Genomic DNA, 21,916 nt, shown 5'->3' on the forward strand with positions numbered 1-21,916 from the left:
TCACTTGTAAGTGCAGAGTATAGGTATATGTCAAAGAGAACTCTGACATCCAGCAGAGCTTCCACTCCCTCTTTACAATCCTCATTCCTCACTCTGTAGTTCTTATTCACTTAATTGCCCAGATTCATGTTCTCTATATAAGTTTTAATTATCTATTTCAAATACAGGACATGCAACCTAAACAGAGAAACTAAATAGCAAGTATTAAAAGGGCTTCCAGGTTTGCTAGAAAAATGAAGCATATGCCTTTTTTTAAAAGCTGTAAAGGTAATGGACAAAAATTGTTTTAAGGCAACTGATATGTCTTTAATAAAAGAAATATTCTGTAAACATGCCATCTTAATTACATCTACACCTTAAAAATTTCAATACCTAAGCTTCAATAAATGAGAAGTTCAAGGACAGGCCAGGAATGTAAAGATGCAATCCAATTAAGTGTATAATCCTACACAGAAAATAGGTCTACAACTCCCAACACACCCCAACCAGCATAGCTGGCAACTCAACAAAATATGCTTAAGGGGACTGGGGAAGATCTTGGGATGGTGCAAGGACAGAAGAGGAAGAGAAAGTGTAGTTACTTAAGTGAAAGTCCACTCATTCTATGCGGGATTCAACCCTAAGTAAGGTGCCAAAAATAATTAACACCAAAGTAAGAAAAAGCAAGATTCTCACTCATTATATTGAAACTGAACAATATGATAGTTTTGCATGCATTCTTTTAAAGAATACAGAGTTAGCACAATAAAGAGGTTTTTCCCCTCTTTTAAGAATTAAAGGCTTTTTTCTTTCAAGAATAAAGAAAAGCTAATTTACACTTAGGTTTCCAGAGAGTACAATATTACTATCCTTTCATCAATAGAAAACACAACTACTGTGGGCAAACTTTTTTTTTAATACCATCATAACAAGAACACACCAGTAAGACAGAATGGTCTGGAATATTATCATTTGTCCAGTGAGCTTTATGACTGGACAAGGTCTACAAGGTCTACAATCAGAAGATGGACAGTCACTCCTTATTTAAAATAATCCATGTGGGAAGTCCCTTTCCTGTACATTTTTAACTCCATATAAATAAGAATACAAAATAAGGTTAAAGTGAAAAATTAGCTTTTACTTCACTTTATGCCATTTACTAACCTGTATGGGAGGAATATCTGGCAAAGAAGGTAGATTCTCTGGGTTGGTTACTGAGGGAATAAGCTCTATTGCAGCTACAGATGGGCTTGTTGGGCCACGGTTAGCATTAGCCATGGTAGCCGTTGTAGGACTTGTTGGATTGATAGTATTATTATGAACTGAAACTACTGGGAAGGGTCCTGCATGTCCTGGGTTTGAATGCTGACAAGGGAAAGGAAAGAAAAGGAAAAGATAAAATTGATCATTATGACAGTGAGCAGAAAGTTGTTTGTTTGTTTTTAACATACAAAACTCCAAACTTTTAAAATCAACTCCTATAACTAACCATTATTTTTGGGAGGGTCTTTCACTCCCAACAATCCTAATTTTTAACATTCAACTACATTCTGCATTTCATCTGTTACATCTTTTGAATATCAAAATGTATACAGTACTTTGAAGACTATTTTTTTCTGTTCAGATTTTAGCTTATTATGAGCTTCTTCTCCTAATCATAATTAAGCCAATACTGTTATAATTGCATACTGATTGGTCAGACAATGAAGATAGAAAAAACAAATTTTAGTTGTAAGTATATTTCATTAGAAGCCCTATGAGCTTAAAAACTCTGCATGACATTAATAAAATGTAAGATTTATCACATGATTCATATTATCTGATTCCTTAAAGCCAGTAAAACATAAGTAAAAATAGGTGATTGTTTTCAAAGTGTTTTGGTTAAATATATTAATATAACTGAAACTGAATAATATGCCTAAAATAAAAAGTGGGAAACAAAATGTGCACACAGCATATACTTGTCTTTGTAAGTGTGGCTGCATCATGGAGTACTGGGGCCCGTTGTGGCGCGGTATCCCTGGGAGACGTGCAGCGTTCTGAGCCATTCTCATCTGGTGGGCTTGAAAAGCACCGCAATTCATACCCCTCTGCATGGTCTGCATACTTATCAACCTTGGAGGCTACAAAACATTATGTATTTAAAACTTTTGCTCTGAGAAGCAATTCCTTTCCTAAGAGCATGCATTTTTTTTTCCTTCCAAGATAGCAAGAAATCTTTCATTTCACTGAGTAAAACAACAAATATTGCCTTGCATAATCTTACAATATAGTCAGAGGTCTAATTTAGTGCCTATAATGAGTGTGGACAGTCTAAAAACTTGCCTGTTGCTGCAGCATCTGTGGACTTGCCTGGCGAGTGATCTGCCCTGCAGGCTGCCCCATCCTCATCTGTTGTAATTGTTGGTGTTTTTGTTGTGCGAACACCTGTTGTTGCATATGCTGGAGTCGAAGCTGTGCAAGATTAATTTGCCCTGGAGGTTTGCTGATGTGGTTTGTTCCGGGAGGAACCTGTCCCACCACTACATTAGGAGTGTAACCTTGGGTTGGCTTATTTTCTATAACAAGATTACCTAAACAACAGGAGAGAGAATTGGTTAAGTACAAAGCCTTAACCTTAACTAAATGTAAACAATATAAATAATTTATATTTTGCATACACTTCACAGAATGGCATGAAGTCACAAAAATATGTAACAAAAATACTTTTAATCATGAGGTAAAGAGAATTATAATTATCCTCATTCCTGACAGGCTTTCCATAAAATATTGATTCCAATGTATTCATATCTTACTCTGATTTTGAGGTTCCTAGGAGCATAAGATTAATCTCAGTGAAACGTTCTTGCAGAAAAATATGTGCACCAACACAATTAAATTTCCTATTAACATTGTTATATAACTTTAGAAGGAAGAGTCTGAACATTCACACTAATTATATCCTGGGTATGATAGGTAAATTGCTTTAACCATACAATGTTATTGTGATCCTTCTAGAAGAGAGATTGGAAAGATAAAAGAATGGCAGAAAAGTGCTAAAATATAACTCTGTAACATTTACATCCAAACAATTTGATAGCAACTGTTATATACTAGGGGCTCCAAGGTGTTTTCAGTATTTCTTATATAATTCCTGCAACAAGCACATTAACCAAATACTTTTGCTAATGCTAGAATGCTAAAGGACACTTATCTTTATTTTTACTATTAGTTTATCACTCTTCAATTTTACTTTGCTTCTGTACAGAAAATCACAGATGACAGACATTTCTTGTTCCCAGAGCATTTCCACTGCAATAATCATTTAATAAAGTCTGTTAAGACTACCATGTAATAATTTTATAATTTATATAACTGCCTACTGGGGTTATACACATTTTGTTAAATTTGTTCTTATCTTTGATCTGTCATCCACTCATTGGGAATTGATTTTTAAAGACAGAATTTATTTCAAATGCATACACTAATTCATGTTAGCTGTTCCACATTGGTACTGACGCATACTTGTGCACATGGACTAATCCACATTAGTTACTACATATTTCTACTAATGTGCAGTGACTAATGCATTGATTCAACTGTGCATTAATGAAATGGACATTTGGTTTACACAAATGCACAATATCCAAAATAGATTAGTGCATTTGCACAAGAGCACACTGCTGCTTATGTGAATTTGAATCAATACCCCTCGCCCAAATTTTAAAAATGTGCCCAGGTCTGCAGGACTCAGAAAAAAGCTGATCCACTGATAAATCCACAGTTCAGATTCACAGAAATCCAAACTCCTTTGAATCCAAAGTGATTTCTCTGACATCTCTACTGATATCATACGATGACTCAGTCTACAGATATTCCTTAATTCTAGTAGTTCTCACATAGATCCACTTTCTGTTTTGGCGTCAATTAAAGCTGAACATGAACCCCTTGTCCAGTGCTGTGACAAGGACTGACTTACTGCTATGTCAAGTAATTCACTACTGAACATCAAACACCCATTTGCCTATTCTGGCTGTCAGATTAAACTGAGAGGTTCTTAAAAGAACAGAAGCAAGAAATGTTGTAACTTGTAAATAAGACATATATAACTCAATCTTATGACTATTCCTGTTTCTAGAATCATTAGGGCAAGGGAAGGATTGCAAAATCACTATTTTACATTTTTAAGTATTTCAGTCTGGATTCAAAACAATACTAAACGTTTCCAAATCTAAGCAGAGACGCCCTTACTGCAGGACAAGTCACTTTTAAAACTCAAGGAATCTTCCAAATGGCATCTGATATAGCACAAACAACTGAACTTAGTGGGGGCTATGCTGTGGTCACTGGAGGCAGTTGTACATGAGCTGCAAATGCCAAATAGGCTCCAGTACTTTGGAAAATTGATTTTGCAGAAATCCACAAGGCATATACTGCATAAAGCATTGTACTCCTGTCACCGAAACTGAAGCTAAATGTGTAATTATAAGCTTAGTGGAAGTTGTATGTACAGCACAGACTTGTTCAGTTTGTACATAAAATACTAGCTGGGCTATACAACATGTTAATAAAAATATTGCTTTCTATCCAGCATTCATGAATAATTAATAATCCAGAATTAAGGCAGTAAGCCTTGCAGACCTGTTATCTTCTCCTTTTTTATCGAATTATTTTTTTAAAAATTCTTGTATCTCAATAGACTTAACTCTGAAATCTATTTTCCTCTACATGTTTTGCAATTGTTAATTGATCCATAATTTGTCTATGAAGAAATCTGAATTCTGAGATTCACATGTTTACATAGGCAAGATCCTTCCCTTTCTGCCATGTTTACAAGCCAACAGTTTTTTGCTTTGTTCCTTTATTAATAAGCAATCTTCTAAAAGTCTAATAATTTCCTCAACGTTGTTATAGAGCAATACTATGGCCCCTAAACATTGTCTGGGATGCCATAGAATAATTTAGATTCCCTGCTTCAAGCTTTGATCTCAGTGCTGGGAATCCATGCTCCCTCTTCCCCATTTCCATCTATTGTGGAGAAAACCACACTGGCTTCATCTCCAGGGTCAAACAAATTGAGGGAGGAAAAGGGAGTGTTCTGAGGAAGAGACTGGGGATGTCAGGAGACTAACTGCCAGGATACGATGTATTCTGACAGCATTCCAGCATCCTTCCCTCCCCCTTCAGAAGCACCTCAGCTAGGCAGTCAAAACTGAACATCTAATTAAAATGCTGATTGGAAGGTATGGATCATCTCTGCAAGTCTGCCCATTCTACACTGGATGCTCATAAGCCTGAACCTGAGGACTTACAAGCATCAAGGAGGCAACCCTTAACTGCCCAATCTACAATTATGCACATTTTCTAAACTGTTTGTACCTTATATAAACAGTAATTATTAACCAATATGTTATTTAGGTTTTCTTGCATCACCACTTGACCTAGTATCCTGTACATCTCATACTATAACCTTTCAAGAAGTCAGAGATAATCTGTTTCCTTTTGAAAAACCTTTTTCATTAAATGGAAAAAATAAAAAGTCCTTTTTGGAATATTTTCTTCAAAGTCAGTGAGTGTCAATGAACTGTAGCAGCTTTTGTCGTAATGGAAGAACCCTTTGAACAGTTTATTGTGCTTAAGCATTTGCCAATAACACCCATGGTTTTCCTAGCTTCAAAGTTTTCCTAGCAATGATTCTAACACTGTGTTCTAATCATATGCAATTGTTAAAGTCTGTACTCAAAATTCAAAACAAGATTTTTATTCTTTGTTCCCTCTAGGATTCCTCTGAAAAGATTTTTCTTATGTAACGGTTTAAATCTTCAGTTCCAATACCTTTTTCAGTTCCCAATGTATGGCCCCAATCCAAAGGGCTGCATGGTGAACTCTGCATGTGTAGTGGGGGGTTCCGGTACCTCCCTCTTTCCAGAAGCATCCCCTCATACTGCCCAACAAGCTGCCCTGAAGCTTGGGGAACCTCGAAAGTGTCCTCCAACAGAGTAAAAGGAGTTGCTGCTGGAGAAGAACACGGGAGAAACCTGGTATGGACATGTAAGCCTTGGTACACATCTAAGAGGCTTTTTAAGCTAATTTGGTCAGCATCCTATGTGGATTACTACTTAGCCAACATATAAATTCTTTCAGCGGGCTCTAACTTTATAGTCATTTATAGTTACTATGGAGAAGAATATAAATTTAACACATGGAAAGAGCGGACTTGATACAAAAACATGATCTATATTGTTGGGATTAGCCTGTTATTGACTCTTCCCTTTCTAATATATGCCAAAAGTCAGATCCATGGGAGAAGACAGAATGTTAATTTGCCCTTGACATTTGTCTCTCATTTGAAGTTAGAGCTTTCTCCATACCAAAGAGCACCCACACCGTGTTCGATCACTGCTTTAGCGAAGATATCCTGTTTTTGCTCATTCTCATTTTTCTACTGTAAGAAAGGATTCCAAATCTGAATAGGTTAAAAGCCTCTACCCTAAGAATATCTAACACTTACTACTGAAAGACCTGGAATGCTTTCAGCCCATTTTTAGTAAGCTTCAGTGTTATCCGTGCTGCTGAGACTATATGGCTTCAATTTCTTTGTATTCCCTTCTATCTTTAAACAAGTAAACAATGTATTATCTAAGCTGCAGTCCGACGTACTCACAACCAACCTACCCTCCTCTGGATGCCTGAATGAGGTTACTGGGTTGACTCCAGATTATTTTCCTCTTCAAGTGAACACCTTGATGATAGACTGTCACTTTCCAGTGTCCTCATTACCAGAGAGGTAGGGGAAGGGAGTGACTATCAGAGCATGTGGAAACACTTGTCAGAGTAACCTCACAAATAATAAGCACTCTTCATTTTTCCTCCTCCATCACTGTCATACCCCCTACACTTCCTGCCAGCTCACCACCCCTCCTCCCTTGCTACTGTCACAATGCTCTCCTGAAAGCTTCCTCCAGCTATTTAAAACCTGGAAAAGCAACCCAAGTATTCAAGCCTGTGCACTGCTGCCAATTAAGGAAGATCATGACAGAGAATTACTGCAATGACAGAAGCACATGCAAAGGGCAAGCAAAACAGATAGTTTTAGAAGAGACATCCAGGTAGTTGCTACATATGTATCAAAGTCACTGTTATGGAACTAACCATCTACACAAGCAAATAGATGACATTTCATGTGATTGAGAGGTCACACATCCCTCCCTCTTTGCAGGCCCTCATGCCCTCTGAACAACTGCTCTGGAGAGCTGCCCAAAGAAGGACTTTTGAAAGGATCAGGGGAGCTACTACTGGAATGGACCCCCCTCATTCCCAGTACAAACGGATCCCAACCTCTACCACCAATCTGAATGGCAGTCTACAAAAAACACTATTACATGCCACTTTTGACAGAGAGTATTGTTGCACATTCAAGTCAGGTTTCAGAGAAACAGAACACCCTCTCACCTAAGTTGGCTACATTCTTTGCCCAGAATGTGGGATCACAATGGAAGCGTATTGCTCCATTAGCAGCTGGGACAGGATCACATCGTGCTTTTAAAATATGTCGCAGCTGGAACGTGATCTGTGAGAAGACAAACACTCTCAAATTAGTGATGACATTACAGAAAGAGTCAACAAGAGCCAGACATAATAAAATGGAAATTAGCAGGGAGTGGATGGCATTGGGCAAATCACTCTCTCTCATCCTAAGCTACCTTAAAGGATTGCTACAAAGCTAAAACCCACAGAGACTTTGGGAGAATTACAGGTTATATCACAGGAAAATTAATGCACATACTGCTAGAAGATACAAATATGAGCAGATAGCACTGAAGAACAAATAGAGTTCACAGCCATATTTCAAAACAATCTTAACAGTTGATGGTACAAATTGAGTTAAATATACACATGACCTTCATTGTACCCACATACAAATGATTATATACAACACCTACAGTAAGTTAGCGTTTAACTGTTCTATAACCACAAAAAATAAATCATGCTGTTTGAAATGGAAAACAGCTAATCCTAAGGTAAAACTTGCAAAATAGTTTCAAATTTTACATCTGAATAAATGACTGAATTACCCATTAAGGCAATAAGGAGGCATGGGAGGTACAATACTTTCTTCTTATCTTGAGTTACTGTTTGGGTGCTAAATCAACACTCAGAAATCCCAGCAAGTGAATGTTTCTACAGGTCATCCTCTGATGCATAAAGAGGAAGTTTTTCCCTTGCATACCTGATAACCATTTAATTAATAAATACTTTTAACACATTTTTTCATTTGAGAATAGTTAAGCAAGATCATTTCTTCTATGCCTACAGTTACTGCTGAAATTTTAGTTGCCTGTTTTGGTTTTATTAGTTTTCCTTATCCTTGTCAACAGTGTTGCTGGAAGGCAAATTCTAAAGTCCATTGTAAAAAATTTAATAGAACAGTATGGTTCTTCTCCTTGCACTAAAATCAAGGCATAAAAACTACTAAGAGTTAAGCACAAGAAATTTACACCAACTGCTGATAAGCCAATTTAGTAAGCAGTGATATGGGTACTATTTCAGAGTCCTACATGAACTGGTATCTCATATAAGGTGCAATCCTATTAAAGACAGAAAAAAGTTCTCAAACTCTCAGCATTCCCCAGTCACCCTATCTAGGCTAGGGAATGTGTGGAATTAGTGAAGATTTTAAATTGTCTGCACATGCACAAAATTTCACACTTATTTGACTCATATTTAGAAAAACACTAATTTTTACACTATATGTTAATTTTCTGTGTTGCGAGCTGTAGTCAACACCAAACTAGGGTAAATAGTATTAGATGTTTGGCTGTTCCATTAGTACTTGTGTAAATAATTGCACAACTAGTGCAACCAATACCTAGTTCAATAAAGTTGTAATGAGCTAATGGTTTGCAGAAGCAAAACCTGAACTATACTTGGATTTGGTTTCATGCCATTACAGTTTTAGTTATGTTTCTGTTTACATATACCAGACTGTATAACAACTTTTGTTCTGACTTGCAGCCATTAGATAATTTTTTCATTTGACTTTTGGTTTGGAAGATTCTATGTACTCTGATTTTAAATCAATTCCTATTTACCAATAGCTACATCAAAAAGAAAGTATGTGCAAAATTGAGTATTTTATAGGGTTTTTGTAATATTTTAGTCATGTGTAAAAAAGTTAATTACCACATTGAAATTGCCCCTACTTGAGTGGCATTATATCCATTCTTTATCATAAAGCAATGTGTTTTTTTAAAAAACTAGAAAAAGTCCATTAAAAATCTAGCAGATGAAAATGTTCTGGCTCACATAACTGATAGTGAGCAAGACAAACAGTAACATGACTGTAGAGTTTCAACTGATGCCCAAACAAGTGAAATGTATTGTTTCAAACAGCACCTAAATCCATTAACTTGATAAAGAAATCAATGATCTGTACCTCAGCTGACCAATATGAAGCCTGGAAACCACCAGAAACAATCTGGCCTAACATCAACTTCTGTACAGATATGGGAACAGGTCATAGTCCAAACCATGCAGCCACTACTAGAAAGACACAGACACACCCCACTTCAGCATTCAGTATCCATAAAAGGCTAACACCAACTACTGTGATGTTATATCCTATCTTTAATGATGTATACATGTTGGGACCAGCTGATTCATAGAAATAAGATCCTCAATTTTATAGTAACTTCAATATCATTTGCCATAAGCATACTATGAAAACATTTGTGAAAAAATGAAGAGTTGTTGCACTGGTTGTATGTTATTGAAAAAATTAAGAGTAAGAAAGATATGGGTTCTCATAATGCATAACCATCTCTCATTAATGCAAGAATAAGATCTGCCTTAAATTAGACTGAAAACTTTTCTTACCAGTCGCTTGCTGTAGAGCAATGCAGTGCTGCTGCCACTTGCAATGGCCCAATTTGTAAAGTTCATCACATGTTTCACCTGCCTTGATAGTCCACTGATATCATTCTGCTGTTGTATTAGCTTCATCTGTCGCTCCTTTGTCACAGTCTGAATAGAAAAAGTGCACATATATTGAATAAATTTTTAAAACTGCCAACAGCAAGTATTATAACAAACAGCTGGACAATGTTTGGCATAAGATATTGACTGAGAAAACAATACTAACCCATCGTGTAACCCTTTTTATTTGAATGTTATTTTCAGAATCAACGATTTTAGAAGTTAATGATCGCTTTTTTAAAATGTGATTTATTCATTTTTAACTTGATTGTATTTTTATCAATTGTATTTATTATTACTATGTACTGTTTACTGTATTATCAAATGTTTTTATTATTGTTGTTGTTTTTAAGCTTGTAAACCATCCTGAGATGCTCTTGTGAATGAAGGGATGTAAATGTTATAAATATATAAATAGTATATAGCAATTTTATTTTAAAATAATCTCAAGTAAATCAGACTTTTCAACATTATATAGCAAGGAAAATCATCTTAAAAGTTATTTGCAAATTAATTGAAATTATCCACTTATGGTTACTGAAGGCATTTATTTCTAAGATAAATATTTCTTTAAGATTGACATTGCAACTGCAATCATATGAAGTTATCATATTACCATTCTTTATTTATATCTACTTTTTGTCACAGTATTCAAGTTCAAAGAGTTCCACATCTATGCACTAATAAGTCTTATGCCTAATTAGCTTCATCATATGCTTTCAAACCAGACCCTTCTTAATGTTCTATTTCAACATGACAGTTCAATTTTTTTAAGACAAGTTGGTAATGGAATTCAATGGCACTGTAAGAGTTTTTGATTTCTTTCAACAGCAGATATGGACTCCAGACCACATCACCATCTGCTTTTGAAAATCATCTCTATTTCAAAAACAGTTTGCCATGTGTTACAGGGGACTACTTAAAACACACACACATACGCACAAAGCCCGATTCACAGTTGCTCAGTTCTTTGAACCCTGCCAGAAGAATGACAGCTGTTAAAGACTAATTCCCAGCTCTAAAAGCTAACAGATGTCTGAACGAAGGAGAGCACGACTGTCAAGTTTCTGATAACAAAATTGGCTATACTGTTTGTTGCTAACAAACCACTGCTCCCCCTCATCATCCTCACTTTTGAATTATACTCATAGATTCACCATTTTATATTCTAAATTTACACTGTACACTCACTGAAGACATGCTCAAAACATTTTACCCCAGAAGTCAAAATTCAAACATGCTGAGTAGGTTCAAATACTCAGGAAAGGAAAAGAAGCCACAGTGTCATCTTTTCCCTATTCTGTGCAAACTGGTCATATCATGTCATTCACAGCCACTGAAGGTTGATGGTGGCACAGGTGGTTTCCAACCCACCCCTGAACTTTAGAAGAAGCCACAAGCTACAGGGTGGGTTGGAAACCAAACTTGTTGCCAAACATGCAAGGTTCAGGAGATTGGCAACCATCCCAGTGCAGGTAATTATGGAAATAAGGTAATACATGACCAAAATGTATGAGGTGAGAAGCACCACAGTAGCTTCTTTTCCTTCCCCAATTGTGTGAACCCAGTCATTACAGCACTGCAATTATTTTCGAAATTGCACTGTAGTTAGTTATACTGCATAAATGCTTATTTGAAGCAAGTTGTTAAAGTTAGTACTGGATCTGCATTTTTGAAAGAGTTTGGGTGGAATTCTGAGTGCCCGCTGCATGGCAATGAACAAGCTGGCAACTCTTAAGGTTAAAGGAGTTGTCAGCAACGTGGAGAACAAGTCTCTGTAAGTTTAGACAGAGCATACTAGGAGTAATAGCTATCAAACAAAACATTTAAGCTATCAAACCACATTATTCTAGACTGAACAAATAATAATATGCATAATCTTTATTTTTAAATACATAAATTTTGTAACAATTTTGTTATGTGTTTTATTAATTTTATATACACAGAATCATGGTGTTGGAAGGGACCCCCACCAACACATCTTTCAAAAGACTGTGTTGCTACAATATAACAATAATCCATGCTATTTCTCAGCAAGAACTCTTTGTAGCCTTGCTAAAGTCCATGCATTTACTATTTTACTATATGCTTAAAGAGAAATAATGTTGCTTTTCTTTCCTAAGGTAAATTTTATTAATGGGCTTCTGGACACTCTTCAGAAGGCAAACCCTCCATTAAAAAGAGGATAATCTGGTTTTAATTATGTTAGAAGACTTATGGATCTGAAGAGCAGAACAAGCACCAGAAGAAGATTTCAAATAAAACACAGGGCACTCAACACAGGGTACAATTTTAATGAGACACCACGGGGAAAGCAGTATAATTAAAAGTGAAGTGGCTTCTGTAGTTTCTCCCTTATTTATTCTGGCATGAATGTTTACAAGCTTTGTAAAAGCACTTTAGGTAGGAACTGCCACATTCAACAAGGGAGGCAGCAGCCTTTTTCATGCAACACTAAACCATAGCTTAACAAGCACCAGTAAGCTTCAAGCTCAGATGCATCCCTTCTTGCCTCTCTCCCTCTCTTTGGCATGGCCATGATAACATTGGAAGCATCTGCTTCTAATCCAAATATGGTTACTTGTTTCAACCAACTGCATAAACTCTGATTAGGTTAAACAATTGCTTATTAACAAACCAAGATTAGGAACCAGCTTGATTCTCACTTGTCTGAACAAGCCATAGTTTAAACTAACCAAAGGTCCCCTGTATCTAGATGCAGTAAGGTATTCTGGTTAGTTAACAAGCAGGAATGGATATAGCAGAAGGAGAGGGAAAGAGGTATGTCTGAGATTTGCTCTTACATGTAATGCTAACCCATGCTTAGTGAACAGACCAATGATTTCATAATGGACAAGCCATATGCATGACAAGATCACACCAGGATTCATGTAAAACATTTTGGGTTTTGTCTACATTTAACTGTACCTCAAGTTGCTGTAAGAGAGATTTTCCCTTTTTATTGATTTCATTAATGAGGGTAAAAATAGCCACTTTGATTTCTTGTTCTACTCGTTTGTTTGTTTCATTTACTTCTTTTATCCTAAAAAAGAGAAATTTGTTATGTCAGGCAGTAACATTAAAACAGCTCCAAAATGATGTTTTCCCTCATGTGAAAACTCAAACTGTTACATACACAGATGCAGAATTACAAGGTTACATACTCAACTTAAGTAAAAAACAAAAAAACAAAAACAAAAAAAAAAGAAACCATAATTTCCATTTCAATTTTGGAAGAAACACTTTCAAAAATCCCCTTTACAAGATATTGTAGAAACTTTCTTCTGTATTTAACAACCCTTTTGCATTTGCTAGATATTTATATTTCATATGTTATGAAATGTTAAGCCTACTGCTCTTGTTCTTTTTGATAAAACTAAGTCAAACGAAATTGGTTACTTGTAGAAGCACTCTGCTATTGCAGCTATGCAATTTGCTAATCCACCTTCCTTCCTGAAGCATGTAGCCATTTCTTTTTCTGTAAGCACCTGCCTACACTGCTAGAGCAGGCAGAGCAATGTGCTATGGTCCCTGGGATAATAGAAAACACTTCAGTATTGTAGCAACAACACCATAGTATGCTCATTGTGACTTTAATCTAGGATATCCAGGAAGATTGCTTTAGGGTTTTTGCCTGTTACTTCCCTGGGTATAGGGAAGGTTCCCCCTGCCAGTTATGATGTGCAATGCTCCAACATTGTGCTAGCTAATTTGCTTCACCTCTACCACTCTATTATAATACAAGAGGTAAGGAGAGGAAAGAAGGGATATATGAGACAGGACACATACTTTCATTGCTTTAAGTGAGTAGACAAAGGAGCACATACATTGTCTTTTCATTCAGACATTAGACCCTTCCATCCTGATTCAGAGAAAATGCCACAGCAGAAGCCCCATGCACGCAAACAAACATTACCTATGCCATCATTTGTGCACAGTTTCTACTTAGCTATCCATATGGAAGAAGACCTTAAGAGATAGCCATGCACTGTCACATTGCTGGATGCATGCTACAGCCTGCCCCACAACAGGCTCTTTGTATAGGTTACAGCAAATCCAGTTGTAGAAGCATTGATTTGGTCTATTAAATCAGGGTAAGTAGCTACCATTGTCACTAATTGTTCTACTTGCAAGGAATATCATCAAAGGCTGGTATTTTAGTAGTTCTGTAAACCAGCTCAATTAGATTAAAATATGCATTTCTGAGGAAAAATGGACCACTACCTACCTATTTTGCACTTGAGTAGCTGCAAAGTTAACATAATTCTTCTTCTCAAGGAGTTTGGCCAACAGATTCTCAATAGCACCCTTTTGATTCTGAAATGCTTCTTCCAAAAACTGATACCTTCCCAAATCAGATAACACACAATTAATGATGAAGTAGCAGCACTGTAGTAAAATGATCACCTGGAAGTAAACCTATTTATTACATTTGTTTATTTATCACATTTATATCCTGCATTTTTCCTCTTGCAAACTTAGGTTTTCTAATGAACTCAGTATCTCTACAAATTACTACCACCAGTAATCCATCTTCACAGATGGATGTATTATTAGTGATTCTAAACAGTGGTGTAATAATTCCACAATTAGAACACATTTTATTTATAACATGCTCTATCTATCAAGCCTGTTACACACCTCAAAGCATACTTCCAAAAGTCTGTCTGACATGAAACATTTTTAAATAATTGATTAGTATTCTGTACAAACAGTTCATCAACATAGAATCTGAAATCTAGGATCTTTTGGAGACTGGTAAGTATAGAGATGTCAGCAGTTATTCTTTCTGAATATACATCTGGGAATGCTAGGTAAGAACTACAGGCACATATTTTTCTTTTATCACCTGGACCCACATCTCACTCATGTACTGGTCGAGATTACAACCTATGTAAGACAGGAATCTAAGCTACTGCACTGTTCTATCACATGGCAGGAAGACTGTGACTGGTGTCTTCATTTCAATAAACCAGACCCAGTTTGTTGAATAAATACTAGAAGCAAGCATCTAATTCTTGACTGAGTGAGATAACTCAGTAAAGTACCTTTCTATTTGTACAGTGAAAGGCATTCACTGATTTCCTTTCCTGATCTTTATCTCTCTACATCTATGACTTTGCTAGTTTCAAGTTTATCTGTATGCAGGTGAATTGTTGCATCCAGGCCTATGTCTTCAACATGATTCTTCCACAAAGCAGAATTAATGTCATAAAGGTATCCATTTCTTCAAACTATTATGGAAGCTAAAACAAGTACTAGTCAAATGTTGCTTATCAACAAGCACTACAATTATATGCATGTTTACTCAAATGAACACTCAAAGTGTTCAATGAGACTTACTCCCAGTTAGTGTGTTCAGGATAGCAGCCTAAAGAAATGTATATTTTAATAAGTAAATTTAAATATGTTTGCACATTCAAATTTTTATACCATTATTAACTACTCATTCACTTTCCAAAGATTACCACCATGTCTCTGCAAATCTGCAGCTATGTCAATTGTCCATGTGGGTTCTATGTGTCAGTATAGTAAAATTATCAAAATCAATTAAAAACAACAGGAAATACGCTTACATTCTTTCTGTCATTTCTATTTTTAGTGCCTACATCACACATGGGCCTAAATTTAATTATGATAGTTATCCCTGCTAGTGCAGTGGGAATTTCTCTTCCCCACTACAGCCTCCTACTCACACCATGAATCTACTCCGCAGAGCTCCCTAGCCCTCTGGAGCAGATTTGGTAGCATGCAGAAAGCTGAAAAAGGAAAGTCAATCTATCAGGAAGCTGAAAAGGGAAACTCAATCTACCATAATAGTAGAATCTATTATGTTGGCAGAAGGACACCATAGAATACAACTAATACAAAGCTTTCTACATGCATATCATGTCAAGATAAGAGGAATTTACATTACATTTTTGCAGTAGTTCATTAATATTCACATGAGAAATCACTGCCAAAAATGATATACATTTAGAAAAGTCATTATGTACAGATGCTACCAAAAATGCAAACACAGCAAGACAAATAGCCTATGAAAACATTTTTCTATGCATCCATAAAATTTTGTTTCATATGAGAGTGCCCCATCACTCTTAAATATTGAAGTTCATTGTTGTACTAACATACAGACTGAGTTCATGTAATAGCCCAGTGGTGTCCAGACTTGCTCAATGGAAGAAATACATACAGTAAATGTCATATGTTTTTCAAATTGCAAGCTGGCATCGGCAGGCAACAGCCGCAAGCAGGCACCTTAGGGGGGGTGGGAGTGGCAGGTTCCCACAGCAGCAAGCCGCAAAATAAAAACTCAAAGAGCTACATGTGGCTCCTGAGCCTCAGTTTGGCCACCCCTGTAATAGTATTGCTAATAGCCAAATAGTACTGCTAATATCAATAAAAGGTTAGCATGTAACTGCATTCATCAATTCTTGGATTTCAAATTTCTTCCAGCAATTTCATTTAACTATTCAGAGGACAGCATGAAAGGTTTGATAATAGACCATCATTCTGATTTGCAATTATCCATATATTTCACTCAGTTCATCAGAACTAGGCAACAAACCACCAACTCATGATAAAGCTATTGTAAGCATCTCTTACTTTCAGAAATGCAATGTTTAATCTATTAATAATGTTTGATCAAATCAGAAATGCATTTCGGATTAATCTGAAAAGACATTCTCTTCTGTCTCCCCCACTCACCCTCACAATGTACTGGAAATGATGCAACTCCTCAGACAGTGCCTGCTGCATGCAAGATGTCAACTATGTTTTCTCTCCAAAATATTGCTTTATTAATATGAAAACATTAATAGACTTCATCATTTAAAAGTCACATAACTGATTAATATTTCTTTAATCATATGACAACTCTATTAATTTTACTTGACACTAAAACCCACTATGGAAGTTTCTTTGCCACAAGAAGTAAAACAAGATTTCTTTTTAAATAGCACATCATTTCAGGATTGTTTTTCAAAACTGTTGTAGGAAAAGATGGCATAGGAAAGATGGGTATCTTTACCTATGTTCTTTGTGTTCCAATAACTGACAATCTCTGCATGTCAGCCTGTCACAGGTTTCACAGAAAAGTTTTAACTGTTCTTGTTTATGCACAGGACAGAAAACAGGACGTTGACCAGATGCTCCAACAGCCTCTGCATAAAGAGAGAGACAGAATTTTCATTTTAACATAAAAATTGAGTCCATCTATTTCTTTGGTTTATTAGTGATACGTATGCTGCTTAATATAATAAATCCTAAAGCAGTTCCCATATAGTCTACAAGCTAATATTGCTAGAGAAGAGTCTACAAGCTCATGGACAGCCAACTCAATGGTATATTTTTCCCTGATACAGAAAATTGACTAGGAACAGGGAACAGTACTCAATGAGAGGCTGTTCCCCCACCAATTATCTATGCACTTTCTAATTCAGTTCTGCCTCTCCTGCTGATTCTGTTTTGGAAGCAAGACCCACCATTTGTACAATGGAGATTTAATGCTAGAGGAAGCCCCAAAATGAGCAAGCCCTGCTGACCTTTCCATTCCAGGAATAAACATTTCTGCTCAATTCGATTGGCTCCAGGAAGCATTAAATGCCTCTTGAGCAAGTTGGTGGGCACTGCTTTCAGAACTCGTAGATTGCAAAGAAATAGATGGGGTGCAACAGAATCAATGGGAGCATAGTACCTTACTGGATACTGCCAGAGTTCTCCCTTTTTATTGGGACAGTGCTGTGCTCTACCTCCCAGTCAGTGGAATAGGGTCATCAGAGTAAGATGGTTACTCCTCTCAGCAAACAAACAGAATAGCGTTGCCAAAGACATAGCATTTGTCTAATATTGTATTTGCTGAACTCCTTCCCACAGCACAATCCTATATCCCTAATTTCTTCTGGGATTGAACTAAAGAGAAGCTTAGCAACAATAACACCAGCAAAAGTTGTCTTCTATTTCAGGAATGCTTGTGAATGGGGACTCTACAACAAGAAGGTATTAATAATATGCCTGGAATTCTCTTTCAGGTGCATTCAAATATGCCATCTTTACTTCTACTTTCTCAAAACAATTGTGCCTTGACCTACCCTTTGACTACTGTTCTAATTCCTTTCTACCTTGAGGCCATAAACTCTTGGAGAATGCCACTTATTCACAACTGTCTCAACTCTCTTCCTTCCACCTCTTTTCTCAGCCCCTACACAATCTGACTTCCACCTGCTGAAGTTGACAAAAGCAGCCGAAAAGTCACTGTACTTATTACTAAATCCAAATGTTTTATGGTAATATCTGTTTCCTCCGGGTAAGTCTTGTTTTTGTTTCATTAAAATAGAGGTGGACAGAAGCTTGAACAGGATTTCTGATTTTTATTTTTATAGCAACAGAAACAGACATATAAACACCACCCTAAACCATACTGCTAAAATAATGAAATCTTGGGACAACTAGGAGTGGATGCTTCTGTGTAACAAATACCAAAGTCCAGAATTCTTTAATTCTAAGAGCATTTTTTTGCATCAGCATGTAGCTCGTAGGTTCTAGCAAAAAGCAGTTAAGTTTGCCCAATGTAATGTAATACCTTAATAATAATAAAAACATAACATATTTTAAGATACGTATCATACATATTGTATATGAAAAACATTATAGTACTTATTTATGTACTATTATTCAAGGTACCTACTATTAGAACAACAATGACAATAAAATGACTGGTCCCTGCTCTGATAAAAATACTATTTCAATTTTGATACTTTGGAAGTAAATGAACAAAGAAAAAGAAAGCAACAGAAAAATTGGAAGAAAGTGTGTTCAGTCCAGTTCTACATTGTACTTATTGCTTTTCTACTACTTACTAAGCATAGCAATGGGAAGAAACAATCCGGGTTTTAACCAAATCTGGTTAAGCATTAAATTGCTCTTTGCATTGCAGTCCATGTAGCTTTACAATTCATTTATATGTCTAGAATTGCAGTAGACGCTATCCCCTTCGACCCACAGAAGACCCTGACCTTATTTGCACATAATGGTAGTTCCCAGGGTTAATGGAGGAATTGCCATGGCTGAGTGGGAGCAAGCTACCTCCTGTGTACTTGTAACTCCTACTTTCAGTCAGGAAACCAGAAACCCATTCTTGAGTTGGCAATGTGATGCCTGAACCCAGAACTCTGGGTTACTTGGGGGATAAACAATCCAGAGAAAACGCAAGAGTTGCCCATGTTCTGGATCCAAGTTGTTGATTGGAAGAGGAGGCTAGAACACAGAAAGCAGCAACCTCACTCATTTCATACAGACTTTTCCAGAAGTTCTCTGCCTTCATAGAGAATAACAATGCCAACATTACATTAAGGAAATAAGTATTTGTGGGGAAACCTATTGCCAATTATAAAATACTTGTGATTAGAAAACTGGTATATTTCACAAATATTTGAGATTTATTTTGTTTTCCAGTCAGAATCAAGTGTTCCAGTACCCTTAAGGCAATTCTCTATAGGCACAGACACTACTGTGAAGTGTCTGCCTGTCTCTCATCAAACTGTGGCTGAACTTAGCCCTTCACACAGTATCTTAAAGCCAACAGATATATTCAGAATTCTCAAATCCAAGGTATCCAGGTGTTACATTTAGTAGAAAGGATGCCAGAATTGTACAATAGACTATGCCACAATCCCAGCTTGTCTTAGAAGATACGGATCGCTCAGATACATTCCAATCCAGATTCAGATTTCAGGATGGAAGTAACACTAAACTTGTTATTGGTGTTATAATGCTCTCAGTCCTTCCTGGAGATTGATCCCAGAAGGTGATACTGGGAGGTATCTGTTGCACTCTATGGGCAATGGCTTATGATATGGCTCAGTGTTCCAAGTTGTTAAAAACACAGAGAACACTTACATAAAAGCACTAGGGGTAGTTATTCAGTGGATTAGGCAGGTATGGGAATGATATCATCAATATGTAGATGACATACAGCTCTATTTCTCTTTCACTTAGTAATCCTAGATGGTGGTGAGGGCAAATTAATTGAAATGTAATCCATCTAATATCAAAATGTTGTGGGTTGAGAAGCTGGCAAAACTGGGTGGAAGTATTCAACCAAACCTGAATTGGGTTAAACTTCCCTGCTAAGTTCATACTGCTGAGCAGACGCTGACTGAGACCAGGAGGTCAAAATATTTTGTAGCAGCTGCATTAGCTCACAATGTTTTTCTAGGTCTAGGTCAAAGACCTGCTATTAAACTTTAAACATGGGATGACTATGCCTTGCCCCTCCAACAGCTAAACACTATTTTGCCCCTAGTGTTATTCTATATGCATATAACATTGTTGAAAGCTATCATTACGATACTTCAGCATACGGTGTCATTTGTATACCAAAAAGACATACACTCTTTCTCTGTAATAAATCCATGTTCTAAACCAGTGGCTGGTTCAGTCATGGGCTTGATGAAGGCTAATAAATTTAAACTGGATTCTGTTAAGACAGAGAACCTATGTGAGGGCAGTTCCCAGGTCTGACAATTATACTGATAAATGTTTTTAGGTAGGACTGCACTACTCTGGCAGAAAAGGTCTGTAGTTTCAAGATGTTCCTAAATCCATTTCTGTCAACAGAATCTCAAATACTTGGAGTGCTCATTACCAACTTTGGCTAGTTTGACAGATATGCCTGTTGCTAAACAGGGACAGCCTAGCCACTGTGGTTCATGTACGAGTAATTATATTACTGTAATGCAGTTTGTGTGTGCTCCACTTACACCTGCTTCAAAAGCTGCAGATAATGCAGAATCTAAAATGCTCAATGGGGCACTCAGCCACACTATTACACCTGTGCTAAAAGAACTGCCTGTAAGCTACTGGACCATTTCCAAGGTTATGTTGTTAGCATACAAAGCGCTAAACAATTTGGGAGTAGATTACTTAACAGACCACCTGTCCTTATATAATATATACACTAAGCTGACCTCTAGGACAATCAGAAGAGATTTTATTGGTCATTATGTGACCACATTATAAGTAACCTGTCTCAACAGTGGTGGCCACCCTCTGACACACCCCACTCCATGAAGTTCAGGAGGCAGAACAGTTGATATTTATTAAATGCTTCTTGAAAATGGACTGGTTTAAGCAGACTTTCTCTGACTTGGTAATTAATCGTTTAGTTGTTGTGTGAGGGGCACTAACTAAGTGGTACAGTACATGCTTTTCATGAGGAAAGTCTCATGTTTAAAGCCCTACCATTTCTAGGAAAGAACCAGAAAAGAATTCAGCCTAACACCACTGAAAACTGCTGCCAGTCACTGTCAATAACATTAGGGAAGGAGCCATGATTTGACTCATTATAAAGCAGCTTCCTATGTTCCATGTCCATTTTGCTGGTTTTTTAATAACTTTTACTGATGTTTAAATGTTTAATGGTGTTTGCTTTTTTAAATTTTAATATATTTTAAGCTGTAATTTTAATATTTTGACTTAGAGGTATTGTATTACACAGTATAGAGGTATTAATAATATAATTAAATAAATGGCTTGGGGCAAAGGTACTTGAAGTGTTACATTTATCAGTATCAAACTGATAAACTTTTTAATTCTGCTCAAACGACTGCCAGTAAGATCCTGCAGGGAGGCATGCACACACAAAGACAGGACTTTTGCAGTGGTGACCCTCCTGACAATGCAACTCCCTCCCAACAGAATTACAAATAGCCTCTTCTGTATAATACTTGAAATGGGCCTTAAAACCTTATGTGATTTGATCTGCATTTCCCCAAAGTGTTTAGTGTTGCTACTGATTTATTTAAATTTCTGTAGACTATCTTTGCTGTAATGATTCTTCTAATGTCTTTAAGATCCAGTTTTGTAGTAGTTCTTAAACTTTCAGTATTTTAATGAATTTGGCATTTTATTGTGTGAGTCATCATGTGACAACTAAGGGCTGAAAGGGTGGTCTAATAAAATAAGCAGCTTTGGCAAGATACAG

General features: G+C 36.6%; 1 protein-coding gene across 2 annotated transcripts in view; it reads right to left on the minus strand.

Annotated features, from left to right (window-relative positions):
• The window catches only part of TRIM33 (tripartite motif containing 33), a 62,402-nt gene that overhangs the window by 18,891 nt on the left and 21,595 nt on the right, over positions 1 to 21,916 (minus strand). Inside the window, exons 3-11 of one of the 2 annotated variants that reach the window (XM_044447639.1) lie at positions 16,964 to 17,096; positions 14,162 to 14,278; positions 12,862 to 12,976; positions 9,835 to 9,981; positions 7,411 to 7,528; positions 5,794 to 5,973; positions 2,305 to 2,552; positions 1,932 to 2,102; positions 1,144 to 1,344 (exon numbers count right to left, since the gene is read on the minus strand). In XM_044447639.1, the coding sequence (XP_044303574.1) occupies positions 1,144 to 1,344; positions 1,932 to 2,102; positions 2,305 to 2,552; positions 5,794 to 5,973; positions 7,411 to 7,528; positions 9,835 to 9,981; positions 12,862 to 12,976; positions 14,162 to 14,278; positions 16,964 to 17,096 (1,430 nt within the window). The remainder of the gene's footprint in view (positions 1 to 1,143; positions 1,345 to 1,931; positions 2,103 to 2,304; positions 2,553 to 5,793; positions 5,974 to 7,410; positions 7,529 to 9,834; positions 9,982 to 12,861; positions 12,977 to 14,161; positions 14,279 to 16,963; positions 17,097 to 21,916) is intronic. The other variant, XM_044447629.1, reaches the window with a different exon arrangement.

Source organism: Varanus komodoensis, unplaced genomic scaffold (genome assembly GCF_004798865.1).
Source record: "Varanus komodoensis strain SLA01 unplaced genomic scaffold, ASM479886v1 scaffold1, whole genome shotgun sequence".
In the NCBI taxonomy this organism is placed as follows: Eukaryota; Metazoa; Chordata; class Lepidosauria; order Squamata; family Varanidae; genus Varanus; species Varanus komodoensis.